This window comes from Nerophis lumbriciformis, linkage group LG03 (assembly GCF_033978685.3).
Source record: "Nerophis lumbriciformis linkage group LG03, RoL_Nlum_v2.1, whole genome shotgun sequence".
Classification (NCBI taxonomy): Eukaryota; Metazoa; Chordata; class Actinopteri; order Syngnathiformes; family Syngnathidae; genus Nerophis; species Nerophis lumbriciformis.
In genome coordinates, this window is record NC_084550.2 from 23,501,084 (window position 1) to 23,525,075 (window position 23,992).

Genomic DNA, 23,992 nt, shown 5'->3' on the forward strand with positions numbered 1-23,992 from the left:
CCATAATTACAGACAACGTTTCGGAACAATTGCCACCAATCTTATCGTTTAACTGGTACGAGTGACGGTTTCCTTGATCAAAAAATTTCTAAATAAACTATAATAATCATAATAATATGGGCTGCTTGCATTGCAGCAGGCCCATAACTATAGACTGTTTCAGAACAATTCCCACCAATCTTTTCGTTTAACTGCTACGAGTGACTGTTGATCAAAACATTTCTAAATAAACTATTATAATCATAATAATATGGGCTGCTTGCATTGCAGCAGGCCCATAACTATAGACAATGTTTCAGAACAATTACCACCAATCTTATTGTTTAACTGGTACGAGTGACTGTTTCCTTGATCAAAAAATATAAAAAATAAACTGTAATAATCATAATATGGGCTGCTTGCATTGCAGCAGGCCCATAACTGTAGACAATGTTTCAGAACAATTCCCACCAATCTTATCGTTTAACTGCTACGAGTGACTGTTTCCTTGATCAAAAAATTTCAAAATAAACTATAATAACCATAATATAATGGGCTGTTTGCATTGCAGCAGGCCCATAATTATAGACAATGTTTCAGAACAATTCCCCACCAATCTTATCGTTTAACTGCTACGAGTGACTGTTGATCAAAACATTTCTAAATAAACTATTATAATCATAATAATATGGGCTGCTTGCATTGCAGCAGGCCCATAACTATAGACAATGTTTCAGAACAATTCCCACCAATCTTATCGTTTAACTGGTACGAGTGACTGTTTCCTTGATCAAAAAATATAAAAATAAACTGTAATAATCATAATATGGGCTGCTTGCATTGCAGCAGGCCCATAACTGTAGACAATGTTTCAGAACAATTCCCACCAATCTTATCGTTTAACTGCTACGAGTGACTTTTGATCAAAACATTTCGAAATAAACTATTATAATCATAATAATATGGGCTGCTTGCATTGCAGCAGGCCCATAATTATAGACAATGTTTCAGAACAATTGCCACCAATCTTATCGTTTAACTGGTACGAGTGATTGTTTCCTTGATCAAAAAATTTCAAAATAAACTATAATAATCACAATAATATGGGCTGCTTGCATTGCAGCTGTTTCAGAACAATTCCCACCAATCTTATCGTTTAACTGCTACGAGTGACTGTTGATCAAAACATTTCTAAATAAACTATTATAATCATATGGGCTGCTTGCATTGCAGCAGGCCCATAATTATAGACAATGTTTCAGAACAATTCCCCACCAATCTTATCGTTTAACTGCTATGAGTGACTGTTGATCAAAACATTTCTAAATAAACTATAATAATCAAAATAATATGGGCTGCTTGCATTGCAGCAGGCCCATAACTATAGACAATGTTTCAGAACAATTCCCACCAATCTTATCGTTTAACTGGTACGAGTGACTGTTTCCTTGATCAAAAAATTTCAAAATAAACTATAATAATCATATCAATATGGGCTGCTTGCATTGCAGCAGGCCCATAATTATAGACAATGTTTCAGAACAATTCCCACCAATCTTATCGTTTAACTGCTACGAGTGACTGTTGATCAAAAAATTTCTAAATAAACTATAATAATCATAATAATATGGGCTGCTTGCATTGCAGCAGGCCCATAATTACAGACAACGTTTCGGAACAATTGCCACCAATCTTATCGTTTAACTGTTACGAGTGACGGTTTCCTTGATCAAAACATTTCTAAATAAACTATTATAATCATAATAATATGGGCTGCTTGCATTGCAGCAGGCCCATAATTATAGACTGTTTCAGAACAATTCTCACCAATCTTATCGTTTAACTGCTACGAGTGAATGTTGATCAAAAAATGTCTAAATAAACTATTATAATCATAATAATATGGGCTGCTTGCATTGCAGCAGGCCCATAACTATAGACAATGTTTCAGAACAATTCCCACCAATCTTATCGTTTAACTGGTACGAGTGACTGTTTCCTTGATCAAAAAATATAAAAATAAACTGTAATAATCATAATATGGGCTGCTTGCATTGCAGCAGGCCCATAACTGTAGACAATGTTTCAGAACAATTCCCACCAATCTTATCGTTTAACTGCTACGAGTGACTGTTTCCTTGATCAAAAAATTTCAAAATAAACTATAATAATCATAATATAATGGGCTGTTTGCATTGCAGCAGGCCCATAATTATAGACAATGTTTCAGAACAATTCCCCACCAATCTTATCGTTTAACTGCTACGAGTGACTTTTGATCAAAAAATTTCTAAATAAACTTTTATAATCATAATAATATGGGCTGCTTGCATTGCAGCAGGCCCATAATTATAAACCATGTTTCATAACAATTCCCACCAATCTTATCGTTTAACTGCTACGAGTGACTGTTGATCAGAAAATTTCTAAATAAACTATTATAATCATAATAATATGGGCTGCTTGCATTGCAGAAGGCCCATAATTATAGACAATGTTTCAGAACAATTGCCACCAATCTTATCGTTTAACTGGTACGAGTGACGGTTTCCTTGATCAAAAAATATAAAAAATAAACTATAATAATCATAATAATATGGGCTGCTTGCATTGCAGCAGGCCCATAATTATAGACAATATTTCAGAACAATTCCCCACCAATCTTATCGTTTAACTGCTACGAGTGACTGTTGATCAAAAAATGTCTAAATAAACTATAATAATCATAATAATATGGGCTGCTTGCATTGCAGCAGGCCCATAATTATAGACAATGTTTCAGAACAATTCCCCACCAATCTTATCGTTTAACTGCTACGAGTGACTGTTGATCAAAAAATTTCTAAATAAACTATAATAATCATAATAACATGGGCTGCTTGCATTGCAGCAGGCCCATAATTATAGACAACAATTGCCACCAATTGCCACCAATCTTATCGTTTAACTGGTACGAGTGACGGTTTCCTTGATCAAAAAATTTCAAAATAAACTATAATAATCATAATAATATGTGCTGCTTGCATTGCAGCAGGCCCATAATTATAGACCATGTTTCGGAACAATTTCCACCAATCTTATCGTTTAACTAGTACGAGTTTCCTTGATCAAAATTTTTTTAAATAAGCTATAATAATGAGCCAGTCCTTAAAAGGAAGAGCCATTAATCCCTTCTGTAATGTTTTGATAGGGAGTATAGAGTGTTTTGTAGTGGTCATGGTGTAAGTGGTCACGTGCCATTGGGAAATGTAGCTTCTTCAAGCCGTGTGTTTTGTGGCAGTGCAGAACTCGCTGACTCTTGCTGTCCATGGCCACGATCAGGTCGTCTTCCTCACAGCGAGACTTGTGACCCGGCGACGACTCTTTGAAGAGCATCGTCATCACCGAAATGTTCTTGTCGATCTTTCGACGTTGCCTAAAGAAAAGAAAAAACAACAAGATTTTGTGACGATAAAAAATAATCGACGTAATCATAGTAGTATCGACTAGATACGCTATTGTACTTGGTATCATTACAGTGAATGTCAGGTGTAGATCCACCCATGGCTTTTGTTTACATTCTGGCTTGTTAGCTTTTGTTTGCAGTGATGCCGGTGAGCTACGGCAGTGATTTTTAACCACTGGAAATTATGCAACTTCACCTATTTGGTCCAAAAAATATTTTTTGCAAATCAATAATCATAATAATGTGCCGTTGTCTAGTGCCTGTGCTGTGTAGAGCTTGGCAGGGTAATCTTGTAATACTCCATGTCAGTAGGTGGCAGCAGGTAGTTCATTGCTTTGTAGAAGTCGGAACGCATCGAGGATGGTTTGTCGTGATCCCAATATGCAGAGCACAGGTAAAAAAGGTATGTAACGCTTAAACCAAAAATGAACAAAAGGCAAGTCCCGCTAGGAAAAGGCACTGAAGCACAGGGAACGCTATGTAAAACAAAAGTGAAACTGAACGGGCTACAAAGTCAACAAAAACAGAATGCTGGACGACAGCAAAAACTTACAGCGTGTGGAGCAAAGACGGCGTCCACAGAGTACATCCGTACATGACGTGACAATCAACAATGTACCCACAAAGAAAGGTAGCGTACGCACAACTTCAATAGTCTTGATTGCGAAAACAAAGCAGGTGTGAAGCTGCTACAGGAGAACTGCTTGTAAGTACTCTGTGTGTGTGCGCTGCCAAACATGCCCCTCTGCTCGTAAAACCAGCAATGTCACGATGTGACGACGCGCCGTCATACCCGGCAACCAGCACTTTTCAGACAGAGTATAGTACCGTTTTTGATTGATTAGTACCGCGATACTATACTAGTACTGGTATACCGTACAACCCTAGTACATACCAATGACTGCTGTGTCTGCTTGTAAGTACTCAGTGTGTGTGCACTGCCGAACATGCTCCTCTGCTCGTAAAACCAGCAATGTCACGGCGGGAACCGGTACTTTTCAAACAGACTATAGTACCATTTTTGATTCATTAGTCCTATGTTACTATACTAGTACCGGTATACCGTACAACCCTAGTTCGGAAATATTACATGTTGCGCTATCGTAAACCAGTGTTTTTCAACCACTGTGCCGCGGCACACTAGTGTGCCGTGAGATACAGTCTGGTGCGCCGTGGGAGATTATGTAATTCCACCTAATTGGGTTAAAAATATTTTTTTGCAAACCAGTAATTATAATCCGCAAATAACGTGCCGTTGTTGAGTGTCGATGCTGTATAGAGCTCGGCAGAGTAACCGTGTAATACTCTTCCATATCAGTAGGTGGCAGCAGGTAGATAAATGGGCGGGAGGCAGTGTGCAGGTAAAAAAGGTATCTAATGCTTAAACCAAAAATAAACAAAAGGCGAGTGCAGTTAAGAAAAGGCATTGAAGCTTAATGATAGCTATGCAGAACAAAACTAAAACTAAACTGGCTGCAAAGTCAACAAAAGCAGAATGCTGGACGACAGCAAAGACTTACTGGGGAGCAGACGGCGTCCACAAAGTGCAATCCGTACATGACAATCAACAACGTCCCCACAAAGACGGATAGCGTCCGCACAACTTAAATAGTCTTGACTGTGAAAACAAAGCGGGTGCGGTGGAATAATAGCGTTCAAGGAAGACATGAAACTGCTACAGGAAAATCCCAACAAAACAGGAAAAGCCACCAAAATAGGAGCGCAAGACAAGAACTAAAACACTACACACAGGAAAAGAGCAATAAACTCTAAATAAGTCAGGGTGTGATGTGACAGGTCATGAAAGTACACCTACTTTGAGACAAGAGCTATAGTCATGCATGCTTGGTTATGGTTTAACCTCTTAAGGCCCAAGCTGTTTGTTTACATGCTTTTTTTTATTTTTATCTTTGCTATTTGGGCTTATTGGACCTTAATTAGAATAAAAACTAAGAATCATCTTTTGATATGATGTACTTAGTCCATAAGTACACAAACGTGTACTTCATGTGTAGTGACATGCTAATTCTTATTTTTACACTTTTTTTTTCCAAATTCCATTGTATGTTATACTCTTCTGACACCACCAGATGGCAGTATAAGTGTCCACATAAGAGGCCATAAGACCCCAATTTAGTAGTGTACAGAATTTTGGAAATAAGAGCTGTTTCTAAAAGGGTGCTGTCCACACATGTGGTCACTAAGCCTTTTAAAGCAAGCCTGGGCAATTATTTTGACTCTGGGGGGGGGCAAATTTAGAGAAAACAAATGTGTCTGGGGGCCAGTATATCTGATTTTCAGGAACACTAATACAAAACCTCACAACAATGTCTGATTGAATGCTAAAAAACGTTATGACAGACCGCCTTAAAAAAACGGAATGGAACTTTAAGGTTTTTTTTTACTGAATGAGACACCCAGAATGTACATGGAAATAAAAAATGTGGGATTTACAATATTAACTATGAAGGATAAAACACTGAATATTGACTACATATGAACGTCACACACCCTCTCCATATTTTACAATCAAGCGAAACGCAACAAAAATGCAACAAACACAGCGAAATATGAACGCAAAGGCTAAAAAAAACAAAAAAAACACCAACAATCTGATACATCACTAAGCTTTAGACCAGGGGTGTCAAACTCAAATACAGAGTGGGCCAAAATTTAAAACTGAACAAAGCCGCGGGCCAAGGTTGAACAAATTCACCTTTTAATAGGGACCCAAACAAGTTTTGCATTGAATATTGAACAAGCAAGGCTTATATAACTTTATAGTGACATGCAAAATTGAGTTTCAAATAATAATAATAATAATTATAAACATCAATGGCATCTCAAATAAAATAAAAATAAAAATTTAATGCCTCTTTTTTAATTGCAGTATAGTGTAGCGTCCCGAAAGAGTTAGTGCTGCAAGGGGTTCTGGGTATTTGTTCTGTTGTGTTTATGTTGTGTTACGGTGCGGATGTTCTCCCGAAATGTGTTTGTCATTCTTGTTTGGTGTGGGTTCACAGTGTAGCAGTGTTAAAGTTGTTTTTACGGCCACCCTCAGTGTGACATGTATGGTTGTTGACCAAGTATGCATTGCATTCACTCATGTATGTGTAAAAGCCGCATATATTATGTGACTGGGCCAGCACGCTGCTTGTATGGAGGAAAAGCAGACATGACGACATGTTGTAGAGGATGGCCCCAATGTTCTTGTTCGGGAGAAATTCGGGAGAATGATTGCCCCTGGAGATTTTCGGGAGGGGCACTGAAATTCGGGAGTCTCCCGGGAAAATCGGGAGAGGTGGCAAGTATGAGTATTAGCGGTGAATGTGGTGTTACAGCGGCACTGCCGTTGTATAATACCGGCGGGCCAGCTCTAATGTTAATTTGATATTGCCTCAAGGGCCAAATTTGAGTTTGACACCTATGCTTTAGAACTTTGTTGTAAAAATCTCCTTCCGCGTCTGTCCCTGACACCCACATTTCAGGCTATGGAAACACTCTGTGGAAACGCTCCCCACCCACACTGCTTGGTGCCTCGTCTGAGCTGCTGTGACGTAGATTACCATAGTAACTAATTAGATGACCATAGTAACTAGTATATCATGCAAAATTGCAGATTCCAACCATTGAAATACTTTGTATAGTTCAAGACTTTTTGGAAAACATCACTGCACATCATAATGGCAGCTACAGTTTCTGTCAGGTTCAAACACTGATGACATCTATTAAACAAGACAAGAAGCAAGGAGTTAAAACAGAGACAGAATTAAATTTAGCTCAATGCGGAGAAACGTCTGGACTAGGGATGTCCCGATCCAGGTTTTTGCACTTCCGATCCGATACCCATATTGTTTTTGCATTTCCGATCCGATACCGATACTGACCGATACCGATACTGACCCGATACTGGCCTATCCGAGCATGTATTAAAGTTTAAAGTTATTTAGCCTACTTAGTTGTCAGAATCATGTTGAAAAGGGTTTTAGTACTCTTGATAACAACTAGCCAGCTGAATTAGGGGAGTTTGAATAATACACAATGGTTGGTAACAAGAAACTGACCTGTTTATTCAAGGATAAACACAAAATAGACAAAATTATACATGACAAACAGAAATGGCATCATTGAACTAGGGCTGGGCGATATGGCCTTTTTTTAATATTGCGATATTTTAAGGCCATATTGCGATACACGATATATATCTCGATATTTTGCCTTAGCCTTGAATGAACACTTGATGCATATAATCACAGCAGTATGATGATTCTATGTGTTTTGATTGATTGATTGAGACTTTTATTAGTAGGTTGCACAGTGAAGTACATATTCCGTACAATTGACCACTAAATGGTAACACCCCAATAAGTTTTTCAACTTGTTTAAGTCGGGGTCCACTTAAATTGATTCATGATACAGATATATACTATCAGATATATACTATCATCATAATACAGTCATCACACAAGATAATCTGTAAATGGTCTGTTTTTGCATTGCACATTATTATGGTACACTCTTTTAGTGTATTTACGGTAACGCCCAGCATGCATTGCTCTATGCGCGGGCTCCGGGGGGAAGTCGGTTATGTGAACGGCAGTGGCCGGTTTGTTATTGTGTTCCCTGAACTTAAACTCAGTAAAGTATACGCATAAAAAGAAGAAGGTTGTCGTCATTGAGTTAACAAATGGTAGCAGAGGATGTCTAACAACGCTAACTACAGAGTCCCTCCTGCGTTTGAAGAAAAGAAGTCATATGAAAGCTGGAAAAATGAATTGGAAATGTGGATACGTGTTACCGACCTCGATAAGGAGAAACAAGCATTAGCTGTTGCTCTATCACTGAGGGGGAGAGCTAGAGATACAGCTTTGGAAATACCTGCGGATGATTTGAACAAAGATGATGGGATGAAGACCCTTGTAAAGGCATTGGATAATGTATTCTTAAAAGAAGAAAAGGACAGAGCTTATGATGCATACACGGACTTTGACAAGATCCGGAGAGAAAACGAAGTTTCCATGGTGGATTACATCGTTCAGTTCGAGCAGAGGTACAACAAAATGCGCAAATTTGACATGGTTCTTCCCGACGCTGTTTTGGCATTCAAGTTGTTGGATACAGCCAGTCTCGATGTTAAAGATAAACAGCTTGCGCTTACAGCTTGTTCAACACTTACAATTGCAAGCATGAAGTCAGCTTTAAAAAGGATTTTTGGAGACAACATGCAGCCGCCCACATGCAGCGGGGGAATTCACATGCGCGAAGATATTGCTTTTTATGTGGATCAAAGGAAAAGAGACGGAATGAAATTTCGTTCCCAATCCGACCAAAAGAGGCTGACTGGCTCAAACCCACTAGATAGGTTCGGCAGGAGGTCTAAGTGTGCTATTTGCCAGAGTACATTTCACTGGGCTAAGGACTGCCCAAATAAGGCTGAACATGTAAAAATGACAGAGGAAAATGCAGAGACAGAAGCAATTGAAGAGTGCAATGTTGCATTGTTTTCCAAAGAGTCAGTTTCTGATGCTGAAATATTCATGGTAGAAGCCTTAGGTTCAGCTGTAATTGACACTGCATACACCAGAACAGTCTGTGGTGAAAAATGGCTGGAGAATTACATCCATACACTAAAGGAGAGTGACAAGAAAAAAATGGAAAATACACAGAGTAGAAGAGCTTTTAAGTTTGGTGATGGACAAGTTGTTCATTCCATAAAAAAAGTAAAAGTCCCAGCTAAAATAGGACAAACCAGGTGCCACATAGAGACTGAGGTGGTCTCAGTAAACATTCCTTTATTACTAAGTAAAACGTCACTTAAGAGGGCAAAAGCAGTGCTTGACATCGAGAATGATAAAGCCACAATGTTTCAGAAACCAGTGCCTCTTGAGATTACATCCTCAGGACACTACTGTGTAAACATAGTGGACAGAGATTGCACAGCTACCCGTGAGAATGAACCCCAAACTGATGAGGTTCTGGCCATAAGAGATGGCATGAGTAAAGATGAAAAACACAAAGTATTGGTGAAACTTCACAAGCAGTTTGGACATGCCTCAGTTGATAAACTAAAAAAATTATTAATTAGTGCTGGAAGTAATGATGATGAGAGTGTTACTATTCTGAAGGACATCGTAAGCAGCTGTGAAACATGTCTCAAGTACAACAAGCCCAAACCAAAGCCATCAGTTGGTCTACCAATGGCTTCAACATACAATGAAACTGTGGCATTAGATCTACACGAGCTAGAACCAAATGTGTGGTACCTCCACATGATTGATCACTTCACCAGGTTCAGTGCTGGTAGCATTGTTACCACAAAAAAATCCAGTGAAATTGTGAGGCACTTTATTCATTCCTGGGTGAGTGTTCATGGAGCCCCATCTAAAATTTTTTGTGACAATGGAGGTGAATTCAATAATGAGGAAATGAGAGACATGGCTGAGAACTTTAATATTGAAGTGAAAACCACTGCTGCCTACAGTCCATGGAGTAATGGATTGATGGAAAGACATAACCAGACCCTTACAGAGATCCTGTTAAAAGTGAAGAAAAGCAGTGTTTGTGACTGGAAAGCAGCCCTAGATTGGGCCTTGATGGCAAAGAATACAATGCACAATGTGCATGGATTTAGTCCATACCAGCTGGTGTTTGGACAAAACCCGAACCTACCTTCTGTGCTGGTTGATAAACCGCCTGCCCTGGAGGGCACTACCATGAGTAAATGGGTAGGACAACACATTTCAGCATTACATGCAGCAAGGACAGCGTTTACTGAGGCAGAGTGCTCTGAGAGAATCAGGAGAGCTCTGCGCACACAGCTTCGCAGCACAGATGAATACTACGAAACTGGAGATAAAGTGTACTACAAAAGAATGGACTGCAATGAATGGAAAGGCCCTGGGGTGGTAATTGGACGAGACGGGGTGGTAATATTTGTTAGACATGGAGGCTCCTATGTCCGGGTGCATCGCTGTAGACTGCGCAAGGCCACTGATCACTACACTGACACGTCTCGTGACAGACAAGAAAGCCAGACAGAACTTAATGCAGCAGAATGTGACATTGAACATGTTGAAGATCTACCCGATACTGTATCTAGTGATGTAGACAGTGTGCCTGACACAGAGAATGCGGCAGGGAGCTCAAATAATGACAGAGACGGCAATGAGCATGATAATGATCCATCCGACAGACAACCTCCTATCATAAGAACAGACCGTAGTATGAATCTAAAGGCAGGACAATTCATAAAGTATGTGGAAAGAGACACTGGAATTTCACACACAGCAAAAGTGCTAGGTCGAGCGGGAAAGGCAACTGGAAAACACAAGGACTGGTACAATCTGGAGTACACTGAGCCAGTTAACCTCACTGGCACAACAAGGTCAGCTGACCTTTCACAGGTTGACACACTGCAGATTCAGTCATCGGACAGGGTGGAACAGCCATCTGATCACGAGGATGTACTTGTTACAAAGGATGTGTCATTTGAATCAGCTAAACTTACTGAAATCAGTAACTGGGAGAAACACGATGTGTTTGATGAAGTAAAAAACATGGGACAAAAATGCATTTCCACAAGATGGGTGTGTACACTCAAAGACACACCAGACGGCATAGTTCCAAAAGCAAGGCTAGTGGCGAGAGGATTTGAAGAGCTAAACACAAAAGATCTCCCAAAAGACTCGCCAACATGTGCCTCAGAGTCTCTTAGACTACTCATGTCTGTGATATGTCAAAACCGATGGACACCCCACTCTATGGACATAAAGTCAGCATTCCTTCAAGGAAATGAGTTATCCCGAGACATCTATGTTCGTCCACCACCTGAAGCTAAGAGCGAGGGAACTCTATGGAAGCTAAACAAATGTGTTTATGGACTAAATGATGCATCACTGTACTGGTACAATAGGGTTAAAAAGAAACAATGTTGCAAACTGGAGGAAATATGTCACAAATTGACCCTGCTATATTTTATTGGTTGGATAAAGATTTTAATGTGTCTGGGGTGCTTGCTTGTCATGTTGATGATTTCATCTGGGGTGGTTCACAGATTTTCACAACAACCGTAATCCCTCACCTGCAATCTACCTTTCAAGTGGGCAGAGAAGAACATGACAGTTTTCGCTATGTAGGCATGGAGTACGTCACTGCAAATGGAGTAACATGTATGCATCAAGACAATTACATACAGAATCTCCAGCCAATTCACATAGACATCTCCAGAGCCATGAGACGGGATGCTCTTTTGACTGAAAGTGAAATTGATGACCTGAGATCAAAAATAGGTCAACTTCTGTGGGTTGCCAGACAAAGTAGACCGGATATTATGTTTGATACATGTGTCCTTGCAGCTAACATAAAACATGCTACTGTGCAGACTTTACATGACACAAACAAGGTGGTGAAAAAATTGAAATCAGAACAGGTGACACTGAAGTTTCAGAACCTGGGAAAAGACAGTTCTCTAAAGCTAGTAGTGTTCTGCGACGCCTCGCTGGGAAACCTTACAGATGGAGGCACTCAAGGGGGACATCTCATTCTGCTGATGGGTGAGGAAGGAAGATTCTCACCTGTGTATTGGCAGTCAAAAAAGATAAGGAGAGTCGTACGGAGCACTCTTGCTGGAGAAACTCTTGCCCTTGCAGATGCTGTTGACAGTGCCATTTCTTTATCTGACCTTCATGCAGAACTTACCACAGGGAATGTATCACAACATGTCTTACCAATAGTGTGTGTCACTGATAATCACTCCCTTGCAGACGCCATCAAGTCTACTAAGTCAGTGACAGAGAAAAGGCTCCGCCTTGAAATAAGTGGCATCAAAGAACTTCTTCAAAGTAAAAGAATCCAACAGATTCTCTGGGCACCTACAGGAGAGCAGCTAGCTGACTGTTTGACAAAACGAGGTGCATCCGCACTTCAGCTCCTAAAGGCACTCAGTGTTGGAGAGTGGAAACTGCAATAGAGACTATTCTTTTGTGGACAGTTTTTTTTGTTGGTCACCATGTTCTTACATTTTCATACTTATGGACATTAATAATAGACTGTGATTTTTGTGTTCAAAAAAACAAAAAGAAAAAAAAAGGTGGGAGATTGTAAATGTTCTGTTTTTGCATTGCACATTATTATGGTAAACTCTTTTAGTGTATTTACGGTAACACCCAGCATGCATTGCTCTATGCGCGGGCTCCGGGGGGAAGTCGGTTATGTGAACGGCAGTGGCCGGTTTGTTATTGTGTTCCCTGAACTTAAACTCAGTAAAGTATACGCATAAAAAGAAGAAGGTTGTCGTCATTGAGTTAACAAATCACATTGAATTATTTACATTATTTATAATCCAGGGTGTGGAGGGGGGCGCCGGATGTAAGAGTCGAAAAGACAGCCAAAAGAGTTTGATATGAGAATAAATCTAAAGTTAAAATATAGGGTAGAAATGCACCCATTTGCAGGAAATGTAGTCTTGATTTTCAAAATTTTCTTTCAAGGCTTGCATGTCTACATTAAAACATTCTTCTTCATACTGCATTAATATATGCTACTTTTAAACTTTCATGCAGAGAAGGAAATCACAACTAAAAAAATCACTAATTTTTTCATACGGTGTTGATGTGGAAATTTTTGCCTCGGCATTTTGATGGTGTGGGCGTGTGGCACCGAATGGAGATAAGCGTCTTGACAGACGTCACAATATTTGAACAATGATGACGAAAACTGTTTTCTCTGTCGTGTCCGTGTGTCGAAAATTGTTATGCACTTATTTTTTTATTAGATTTTGTGCGTGGCATAGATTTGCTATGCGCAGAGGACGCTTAAACAGTGCGCAATTGCACAGGCAAGCACCTTAGAGGGAGCGTTGCTCGCACGGCTGCGCTAGCATCACAGCTAACGTTAGCCATGCTGCTACCTCTCTGCTCGGGGAGGACGTATACGTATGTGACGTATGACGTGACAGTATGTGACGTGTGTAAGAAGGTGCACTTGCTGTCTGTGAGAGGGAGACACAGAAAAGAGTGAGAAGAGCCTGTCGTGTAATGCTAGCAGCTAAAAGCAACGGCGTGAGAATTCACAGACGTATGGATGTGTTGAAGGTGTGCTGGAAAATGCGGAACGGAAATTACGGAGCAGCAGAAAAGTGGAATGTATTATTTAAATCGGTGCGTTGGAAAACACGGACCGGAGTTTTTTTTTAAACTGGATCTGGATCGGCATTTTCCCATGCCTTGCCGATACGCAATTTTTGGCAAATATCGGCAGCCGATCCGATCCAAATATCGGATCGGGACATCCCTAGTCTGGACTGTACTATTTGTACAGTTCCACCACGCTCTGACGAAAGATTGTACGCCTCCTCTTTGATTTGGACTTTCCCTGATTACATGGCAACAGCTGTTTCTAAAGGAAGGGGGTCGTAAACGGCCGCTGCCTTTGGCCACAAAACAGTTCAAAGAAAAGGTCGTCTGGAGTGGAGTCTGGTCCTGCTTCCTCTTTGCTTTGTAGTTCTCGGGTCAAGACAATATCTTTCTGTTGATTACAATACATCAAAGAAACAGAACACCTTCATGTTGCTTCCCATCCTACGCAGTGGAGTTTTACAAGCCTTCTGCTTGGTAGGACCAAAGACAGCTTTTGTCCTCTCGCCGGGAACTCAATGTAACACAAAGATTTGTGATAACTTAGATACAATTATTCTGACAATTTCCATCTTAAAGATCTAAAAAAATTATTTGGGAATGTCCGGCGGGCCAGATTGAAATGCTGGGCCTTAATTTGCCCAGATCTGGTTTAAAGTCATATCCCACAATTGCGACTTTTCTTTTGCCGAGTTTCATTTTTTATGATTTGTGCTGGTGGTGTGCCTCGGGATTTTTTCAATGAAAAAAAAGCGTTCCTCGGTTCAGAAAAGGTTGAAAAACACTGTCGTAAACGACGACTCTACGGCAATGCATTGTGGGATACTTCAGCCGTCCCTGACAAGGAGTAAGACACTTTTTTTCCCCCCAAGAAAACCTTACCTGTGCTCCACCAGCGCCTGGCTGATATCGATGTTAGACACCACGTCTCCGTAGACCAAGAGAAAGTCTGAGCGTAAAAGGGACTTGGCGTCCACATCCCTGAGCACGTCTCCCAGCGACCTGTACAGTTCTGACGTGATGATGTGGACCGTGTTCGGGGAGGTCGGCCGACACCATTTGGACTTCCTGTCAGATAAAATGTGATTTTTATTTAAAGACTAAGAGGAGATTTACTTGGTGTGTGCCGCTTACAGCAGGTGTTCTTTGACCTGGCCCGCCATCCAGCAGCAGAAGACGTAAGTTTCCTGCACTCCGGTGGAGGTGAGGAACTCCAGCGTGTAGTCGATCATGGCAACATTACCCAGGGGCAGCAAAGTCTGAGGAACAATTATATTATTATAACATCACACAACAGGTCAATGTTAGTGGTTGCTAAAAAAAATACAATATAAACAGTCCAGCATAGGATTTTATGACCAGCGCTTCTAATAAGTAGCTGTGGGGGGGCGTGGCCTGCAGACCTGCAGCGAAGCGGGGTGTGTCAGGACCGGCTTCGAAATGAGAGACAGGTGCGTAGATGACACAGCTGTGAGTGTTTGTCTGATCACCTGTCGCTCTGTTAAAGGCAGCAGTCGGGAAGGAGAGGAGGTCGTTGATGGTGGAGAACGAGCGAGAGAAACTTTAACGTGGCTGAAAAGCACAACTCTTTGCAAAACAAACTATTATTCGCAAAGAAAAACGCGGCTGTCATGTCTGTCATTGGTGGTCTAGAGAACCTGGAGGAGCAAGACCTCCACAGTAGCATAATCTCTCCAAAACATGTCCCTTCGCTACAATAAGATCAATAAAGTATTATCTGTCTATCTTATTGTAGCGAAGGGACATGTTTTGTAGAGATTTGACGTGCGCGAACGAATCAAGTCTTTTGAACGGCTCTTTTAAGTGAACGATGAGCACCGATTCCCGATTGTGAGGCAGAAAATGAGTCGCACTTAAAAGAAACTTAACAGCAATTTGATTAACTTTATTTAATTTTTTAAATTACAGTATTTATACAATTTTTAATCATATATCTTTTTTAACTCTAAAGGCTTTAGTGGCGTGGACAGCACCTTTTAGCTCTTATTTCCAAAAGTGTGTACACTACTGAATTGGGGTCTTATGGCCACTTATGTGGACACTTATACTGCCATCTGGTGGTGTCAGAAGAGTATAACATACAATGGAATTTGAAAAAAAAAAAAAAAAGTGTAAAAATACAAATTTGCATGTCACTACACATGAAGTACACGTTTGTGTACTTATGGACTAAGTACATCATATCAAAAGATGACTTTTAGTTTTTATTCTAATTAGGGTCCAATAAGCCCAAATAGCAAAGAGAGAAAAAAAAAGCATTCAAACAAACAGCTTGGGCCTTAAGAGGTTAATTGACTATTTTGTCAGGTTCAAACACTGATGACATCTATTAAACAAGACAAGAAGCAAAGAATTAAACAGAGACAGAAATAAATTTGGCTCAAATTGAGGAGAAACGTCTGGACACTGTACCCTTGCACAGTGTCTCAACACGCTCTGCCAAAAGATTGCACGCCTCTTTTTTTTATTTGGACCTTCCCTGACCACATGGCCACAGCTGTTTCTAAGGGACAAGGGTCGTAAACAGTTCACGGAAAAGGTCGGTTCAAAAAATAGGTCGTAAAAGAGTTCAAAAAGAGGTTCGTAAAACAGTTGAAAAAGGATGTTCAAAAAGAGGTCGTCTGGAAATTGGGCAGATCCTGCCTTCTCTCCGCATGGTAGTCCTTGAGTTAAAACAATATCTTTCTGTTGATTACAATACATGAAAGAAAACAGAACACCTTCATGTTGCTTCCCTCCCTACACAGTGGAGTTTTACAAGCCTTCTTCTTGGTAGGTTCAAAGACATGTTTTTGCTTCTCGCTGGGAACTCATTGAAACACAAATTTTTTGTGATAACTTAGATAAAATTATTCTAACAATTTTATTTACCGTATTTTTCGGAGTATAAGTCGCACCGGAGTATAAGTCGCACCTGCCGAAAATGCATAATAAAGAAGGAAAAAAACATATATAAGTCGCACTGGAGCCCGACCAAACTATGAAAAAAACTGCGACTTATAGTCCGAAAAATACGGTACTTATTTTTATTATTTTTTTCCTGTTTCATTGTTCTGATATGTAGTAGTTCAAGCATACACATTTTGTACTCATGTTTTTATCAACTCCTACTTTTATTTAAACTTTCTGTATCCATTAATGAATTTTGTTCTTACTTATTATTTGTGTGTATTTTTTCTGTATATTTAAAATGCTTAATCTAGCGTTTAAAAAAACACATTTTATCAGTATGACAATTAATCGATTAAAAAAACAGTTCCAATGTATATTGTTTTGCTGCGATTAATCATTTGAGTGTAATAGTGTTGAATGCTACTAGGAACAGATAGCGCTCAGACAAATTGTGTCCAATAGGAATTAAATACTTCTGATTTTAAGTTCATGCATCGTGTCCACTTTAAACATCTCCAGATTAAACGAATACGTCGACACTAGCTTGTGTGCGCTCATTTTGTCAGCGCAGGCAGGACGGAGCAGCGCTTTTATTGTGAAGACAGGAACTGTGCAGTCGGTCTCTAGGCTTTTGACGAGAGAGTCTGTTGAAATAAAAAAAGTGTTTCTCGCCTTCCTGTCGGTCGTTTTTTCTTAATAATGATCTGGCAGCAGCCGGCGTCATCTCACAAGACCCTCGGGTGCCGTGAATGTCAATCAAGTGACGTCTTAGTGAAGATTGATGGTCGCTCATTTTTAAGTCTATTGCAGTGGTTCTTAACCTGGGTTCGGTGAGTCGGCCTCAGGGGAAAAGGTGAGGCCTTTAGTCCCATGAACACCATTCCTACCGTCAAGCATGCTGGTGGTAGTATTATGCTCTGGGCCTGTTTTGCTGCCAATGGAACTGCTGCTTCAAATGGGACAATGAAAAAGGAGGATTACCTCCAAATTCTTCAGGACAACCTAAAATCATCAGCCCGGAGGTTGGGTCTTGGGCGCAGTTGACCCGAAACCCACATCAAAAGTGGTAAAGGAATGGCTAAATCAGGCCAGAATTAAGGTTTTAGAATGGCCTTCCCAAAGTCCTGACTTAAACGTGTGGACAATGATGAAGAAACAAGTCAATGTCAGAAAAGCAACACATTTAGCTGAACTGCACCAATTTTGTCAAGAGGAGTGGTCAAGAATTCAAGCAGAAGCTTGTGGATGGCTACCAAAAGCGCCTTATTGCAGTGAAACTTGCCAAGGGACGTGTAAGCAAATATTAACATTGCTGTATGTATACTGTCCGGTTCAAACACTGATGACATCTATTAAACAAGACAAGAAGCAAGGAATAAACAGATATTAAATTCGGCTCAATTGAGGACAGCGCGTCTGGGCTGTACTCTTGTACAGTCTCCATCACGCTCTGGCAAAAGATTGTACGCCTCCTCTTTTATTTGGACTTTCCCTGATTACATGGCACCAGCTGTTTCTAAGGGAGGGGGGTCGTAAACAGCCATCGCCTTTGGTTACAGAACAGTTCACAGAAAAGGTCCTGCTTCCTCTTCGCTTTGTAGTTCTCGGGTCAAGACAATATCTTTCTGTTGATTACAATACATCAAAGAAACAGAACACCTTCATGTTGCTTCCCATCCTACACGGTGGAGTTTTACAAGCCTTCTGCTTGGTAGGATCAAAGACAGCTTTTGTCTGCTCGCCGGGAACTCGTTAAAACACAACGTTTTGAGATAACTTAGATACAATTATTCTGACAATACTTTTGATCCAGCAGATTAGCTCACATTTTCAGTAGACCCATAATAAATTCATAAAAGAAGCAAACTTCATGAATTTTTTTTGTGACCAACAAGTATGTGCTCCAATCACTCTATCACAAAAAAATAAGAGTTGTAGAAATGATTGGAAACTCAAGACAGCCATGACATTACGTTCTTTACAAGTGTACGTACACTTTTGATCGTGACTGTAGATCGCGGAGGGTGTGTCAGTCGATCGCCAGCCAGATTGGAAACTCAAGACAGCTATGAGTCCCAATGTTCCCTCTAAGGTGCGCGCCTGTGCAATTGCGCACTGCTCAAGCGTCCTCTGCGCACGGCAAATCTATGCCACGCACAAAATCAAATTAAAAAAATTTCGACACACGGACACGACAGAGAAAACAGATTTCGTCATCATTGTTCAAATATTGTAACGTCTGTCGAGACGCTTTGAGGACATGAATTCCATCCATCACTTTACTGAGCAAAACTCTTTATTGTTGGTCATGAACACATCACCAAAACATTAGTAAAAAAAAATGATATCTAGCAAAAGTGGTCATTTTCTGCAGTACAAACCAGACCAGAAGCAACTTTGTTATATCAACAGCAGCCGCTTGCTCTTTCTCACTTGCGCCAACACATGCACATATGGCACTTAGCCAGTGATGCGTTTACAGCCACACAAAAAGTTGGACAACTCCAACACCACACATAAAGTGTCATTCCAGGTCGTTACACTATGATTTACCAATCAAATGCGTGCTTATTCTAGTATCATTTATTAGGAATCTTAATTTATAAATATTAATCATGAAAGTCGGACACGTTTCCAGTGAGGGTTGGACTCCGCCAAGGCTGCCCTTTGTCACAGATTCTGTTCATAACTTTTATGGACAGAATTTCTAGGCGCAGTCAAGGCGTTGAGGGGATCCGGTTTGGTGGCTGCAGGATTAGGTCTCTGCTTTTTGCAGATGATGTGGTCCTGATGGCTTCATCTGGCCAGGATCTTCAGCTCTCACTGGATCGGTTCGCAGCCGAGTGTGAAGCGACTGGGATGAGAATCAGCACCTCCAAGTCCGGAAAAGGGTGGAGTGCCATCTCCGGGTTGGGGAGGAAACCCTGCCCCAAGTGGAGGAGTTCAAGTACCTCGGAGTCTTGTTCACGAGTGAGGGAAGAGTGGATCGTGAGATCGACAGGCGGATCGGTGCGGCGTCTTCAGTAATGCGGACGCTGTATCGATCCGTTGTGGTGAAGAAGGAGCTGAGCCGGAAGGCAAAGCTCTCAATTTACCGGTCGATCTACGTTCCCATCTTCACCTATGGTCATGAGCTTTGGGTTATGACCGAAAGGACAAGATCACGGGTACAAGCGGCCCAAATGAGTTTCCTCCGCCGGGCGGCGGGGCTCTCCCTTAGAGATAGGGTGAGAAGCTCTGTCATCCGGGTGGAGCTCAAAGTAAAGCCGCTGCTCCTCCACATCGAGAGGAGCCAGATGAGGTGGTTCGGGCATCTGGTCAGGATGCCACCCGATCGCCTCCCTCGGGAGGTGTTTAGGGCACGTCCGACCGGACGGGGAAGACCCAGGACACGTCGTCCAGCTCCTCCCCCGGGAGGAGCTGGACGAAGTGGCTGGGGAGAGGGAAGTCTGGGCTTCCCTGCTTAGGCTGCTGCCCCCGCGACCCGACCTCGGATAAGCGGAAGAAGATGGATGGATGGATAATCATGAAATGCTGTTAGTATATTAAATAAATACTAATAAAAATATACTTTTTACAAACAGGAAGTTGCAGGAATGTACACATGATCCCCTGCTTACATCTCATTGTGCAACATGTGAATGTTTTAATGGGAACTAAATGCAAGTTATTTCCAAAGCAGGACCTCCACCCACACAAACAATACAAGTACACAGCTCATGAAAACCAATATTTTTTGTTATTGTCATTTTAAGTGGGCCTAAACACTTATATTAGAAATGGAAATGACTGCTGTCATTTAATTATAATAATAAGAGAATGTTGTCTGTCTATCTGTGTTGGCCCTGCGATGAGGTGGCGACTTGTCCAGGTGTACCCCGCCTTCCGCCCGAATGCAGCTGAGATAGGCTCCAGCACCCCCCGCGACCCCGAAAGGGACAAGCGGTAGAAAATGGATGGATGGAGATTGAAGTTGTTATTTAGAGAGGTTTGGGACAGGTGTGCTGCTGGTGTAGCCACAGTGTGCACGTCTGATGTTGCTCACATGGGCTCCACTCAATGCTCAGGGACTTTTTGCCTTCGCTCACACACATGAACAATTAGAGGGAAGATTGGCCATGACATGATGTTCTTTACAAGTGTATCTCAACAATGACCATGACTCAACATAATGGACAACCCTGGTGTAAAGTCTATACTTTATACTGTTTGTACTAAAAATTAAAACAGGCGCAGCAAAGTCTGAGGAACAATTATATTGTTATAACATCACACAACAAGTCAATGTTAGGAGTTGCTAAAATCAATGTAAATATGTAAAAGTGACATATATATATATATATATATATATATATATATATATATATATATATATACCATGTTGTATATAGCTAGCTGCTAATGTTAGCATAGCACACTGACATACCCGCGGGTGGTCTTTGGTCACCGGGAAGAACTTCCGGTTGAAGCTGTCGGCGACTAAAACTGCCTGCAACTGAGGCTCTTCTTCATCTTGCTCACATCCACCTTTTCTAGCCGATAGTCTCTGTTTCGCTCCTTTCCCGGCCATGTTGACTCCACTATGGCGTCAGGAATGACTAGCGAGTACGGTGGCCGACGCGGGCCAATTCGCTCACCGACGCCAGAGGCAGCTATTGGAGATGTGCCGTTTGCAAACGAGTCGAGGCTTTTGAACGGTTCTTTTCTGCGAACGACGAGAACCAATTCCCTTGTTGTGAGACGTTTGTTTGTGAGCCGGTTTTTCTGCGCATGCACACTTAGCAAACTTCGCATCATTTGGATTAACTTTTTTTTCTTATAAAAACAATGTATAAGTAATTTTACATATTATATATATATATATATATATATATATATACATATCCATCCATTTCTACCGCTTGTATATAAAGTATAAATAAAGCCGCCATAAAATTTAGAACACACTTAAAATTGGAATACAAAATGTACTACCATTTGTACTGATGAACCCGAAAAGTGAATAATAAAAAAATTAATACAGTACAAGTTGTAATTTTCAAAATATATATATATATATATATATATATATATATATATATATATATATATATATATATATATATATATATATATTCTAAATATATACGTTTCAAAATATATATTTTCAAAACCCGAAAAGTGAATCAAAATAAAAAATAATACAGTACAAGTTGTAATTTTTAAAATATAAATATATTAAAAAAAAAATAAATGTTTAAAGTATATATATATATATATATATAAATATATATATATATATATATATATATATATATATATATATATATATATATATATATACATATATATATGTATGTATATATGTTGGTTGATTCATAACACAACTATTGGGTTGAATTTATTTAACACAAAAGCTGAGTTATGCTCATTACAATGTTGGGTTATTCCCAACCCAAGTATTGGGTTGAATTTATTTGACACAAAAGCTGAGTTACGCTAACTCAATGTTGGTTGATTCATAACCCAGCTGTTGGATTAAATTTATTTAAGTTAACACAAAAGTTGAGTTATCCTAACTCAATGTTGGTTGATTCATAACCCAACTATTGGGTTGAATTGATTTAACATGAAAACTGAGTTATGCTCACTACAATGTTGGGTTATTCCCAACCCAAATATTGGGTTGAATTTAGTTGACACAAAAGCTGAGTTACGCTAACTCAATGTTGGTTGATTCATAACCCAACTATTGGGTTAAATGTATTTAATTTAACACAAAAGTTGAGTTATGCTAACTCAATGTTGGTTGATTCATAACCCAACTATTGGGTTGAATTGATTTAACACAAAAACTGAGTTATGCTCTCTACAATGTTGGGTTGTATCCAACCCAACTATTGGGTTGAATTTATTTAACACAAAAGGTGAGTTACGCTAACGCAATGTTGGTTGATTCATAACCCAACTCTTGGGTTAAATGTATCTAATTTAACACAAAAGTTGAGTTATGCTAACTCAATGTTGGTTGATTCATAACCAAACTATTGGGTTGAATTGATTTAACACAAAAACTGAGTTATGCTCTCTACAATGTCGGGTTATATCCAACCCAACTATTGGGTTGAATTTATTTAACACAAAAGGTGAGTTACGCTAACACAATGTTGGTTGATTCATGACCCAACTATTGGGTTAAATTTATTTAACACAAAAGTTGAGGTATGCTCACTACAATGTTGGGTTATTCCCAACCCAACTATTGGGTTGCACAATTTAGCGCTCCTTTACCCAGTAGTTGGTTAAAAATTATAAATTTTACTGCTGGTTTGTCCTACTCCTTCCCAACTACTGATCAAAATTATCGGGCGGGGTTTGAACTCACAACCAAACGATCTTTGTGTTCCTGATGTTTCCTTCTTGTTTTCATGTGTTTTTTTTAACCTTTTGGTTCGGGGCCCTTTGGGACTGTGTGACAAGGGGGTGCCACTTTCGAGACTTCTGTGGTGCTTTTTTGTGAACTTCTGGATCTGCCTCACGGGAGTCTTTTAGCCATGGAGACCAGCTGCTGGGTCTCTGCCACACCAGAGTCCGTTTGGAGAGACCGGAGAAGATGCGGATGAAGAGACAGGTGCTGCGGAGCTGGCGGACGGGCTTCACGGTGTCTTGTCTTAATGAGCAGGTATCGGACGCATCCCCGCTCATCAATGCGGACTGGACACTGGCCGAGGGTTGGCGGGCGGCCGAGGGTGGAGTCTCTTTGTTGCTTTGTTGGGTCTGCTCCTATCTCTGGCCATGCTCCCCCCCACCCCAGCAGACGATGGGGTGGAACACCACAGAAGCCACCACAGTGTGTGTGGGTTGCTTGTCTATGCGTGGTGCAATCGTGTGTGCGCAATATATATTATTGGTTAATTATTTTTTGTTGTTTTACTTTTGTAGCTGTATGTAGAAGTGGCACTGCTGGAGTGGCAGCTGGTTGCATCAGCTCCGCTCTTTTAATGTCCTTTGATGTTTCCCTCTTACACACTGTGTGCTATGGCTATTGTCAGAATAATTGTATGTAAGTTATCAGAAAACTTTGTGTTTCAATGAGTTCCCGGCAAGCAGACAAAAGCTGTCTTTGATCTTACCAATCAAAAGGCTTGTAAAACTCCACTGTGTAGGTTGGGAAGCGACATGAAGGCGTTGGTTTCTTTGATGTATTGTAATCCACAGGAAGATTTTGTCTCGACCTGAGATTTACAAAGCGGAGAGGAAGCAGGACCAGACCATACTCCAGGCACCTTTTCTTTGAACTGTTTTGTAACCATAGGCGCTGTTTACAACCCCCTTCCTTTAGAAACAGCTGTTGCCATGTAATCAGGGAAAGTCCAAATAAAAGAGGAGGCGTGCAACCCTTCGTCAGAGCGTGGTGGAAGACTGTACAAGAGTACAGCCCAGACGTTTCTCCTCATTGAGCCAAATTGAATCCTGTCTCTGTTTAATTCCTTGCTTCTTGTCTGTTTAATAGATGCCATCATTGTTTGAACCTGACAGCTAA

General features: G+C 40.5%; 2 protein-coding genes across 2 annotated transcripts in view; one reads left to right on the plus strand and one right to left on the minus strand.

Moving 5' to 3' along the window:
* eif2b5 (eukaryotic translation initiation factor 2B, subunit 5 epsilon) overlaps nucleotides 1-21,091 on the minus strand; it is a 59,511-nt gene extending 38,420 nt beyond the window's left edge. The window contains exons 1-4 of the mRNA XM_061935721.1: nucleotides 20,897-21,091; nucleotides 14,692-14,816; nucleotides 14,440-14,625; nucleotides 3,217-3,394 (exon numbers count right to left, since the gene is read on the minus strand). Of these exons, the coding sequence (XP_061791705.1) occupies nucleotides 3,217-3,394; nucleotides 14,440-14,625; nucleotides 14,692-14,816; nucleotides 20,897-21,040 (633 nt within the window). The 5' untranslated portion in view covers nucleotides 21,041-21,091. The remainder of the gene's footprint in view (nucleotides 1-3,216; nucleotides 3,395-14,439; nucleotides 14,626-14,691; nucleotides 14,817-20,896) is intronic.
* On the plus strand, nucleotides 9,715-12,542 carry LOC133575732 (uncharacterized). The gene is made up of 2 exons (XM_061928539.2): nucleotides 9,715-11,327; nucleotides 11,478-12,542. Coding segments are annotated over exons 1-2 (1,479 nt in total). The 5' UTR covers nucleotides 9,715-9,849; the 3' UTR covers nucleotides 11,479-12,542.
* Nucleotides 21,092-23,992: the final 2,901 nt, after the last annotated feature.

Bases quoted from the DNA above. Each gene is read 5' to 3' on its own strand.
- LOC133575732 (XM_061928539.2), top strand. From the start codon at position 9,850: ATGAGAGACATGGCTGAGAACTTTAATATTGAAGTGAAAACCACTGCT.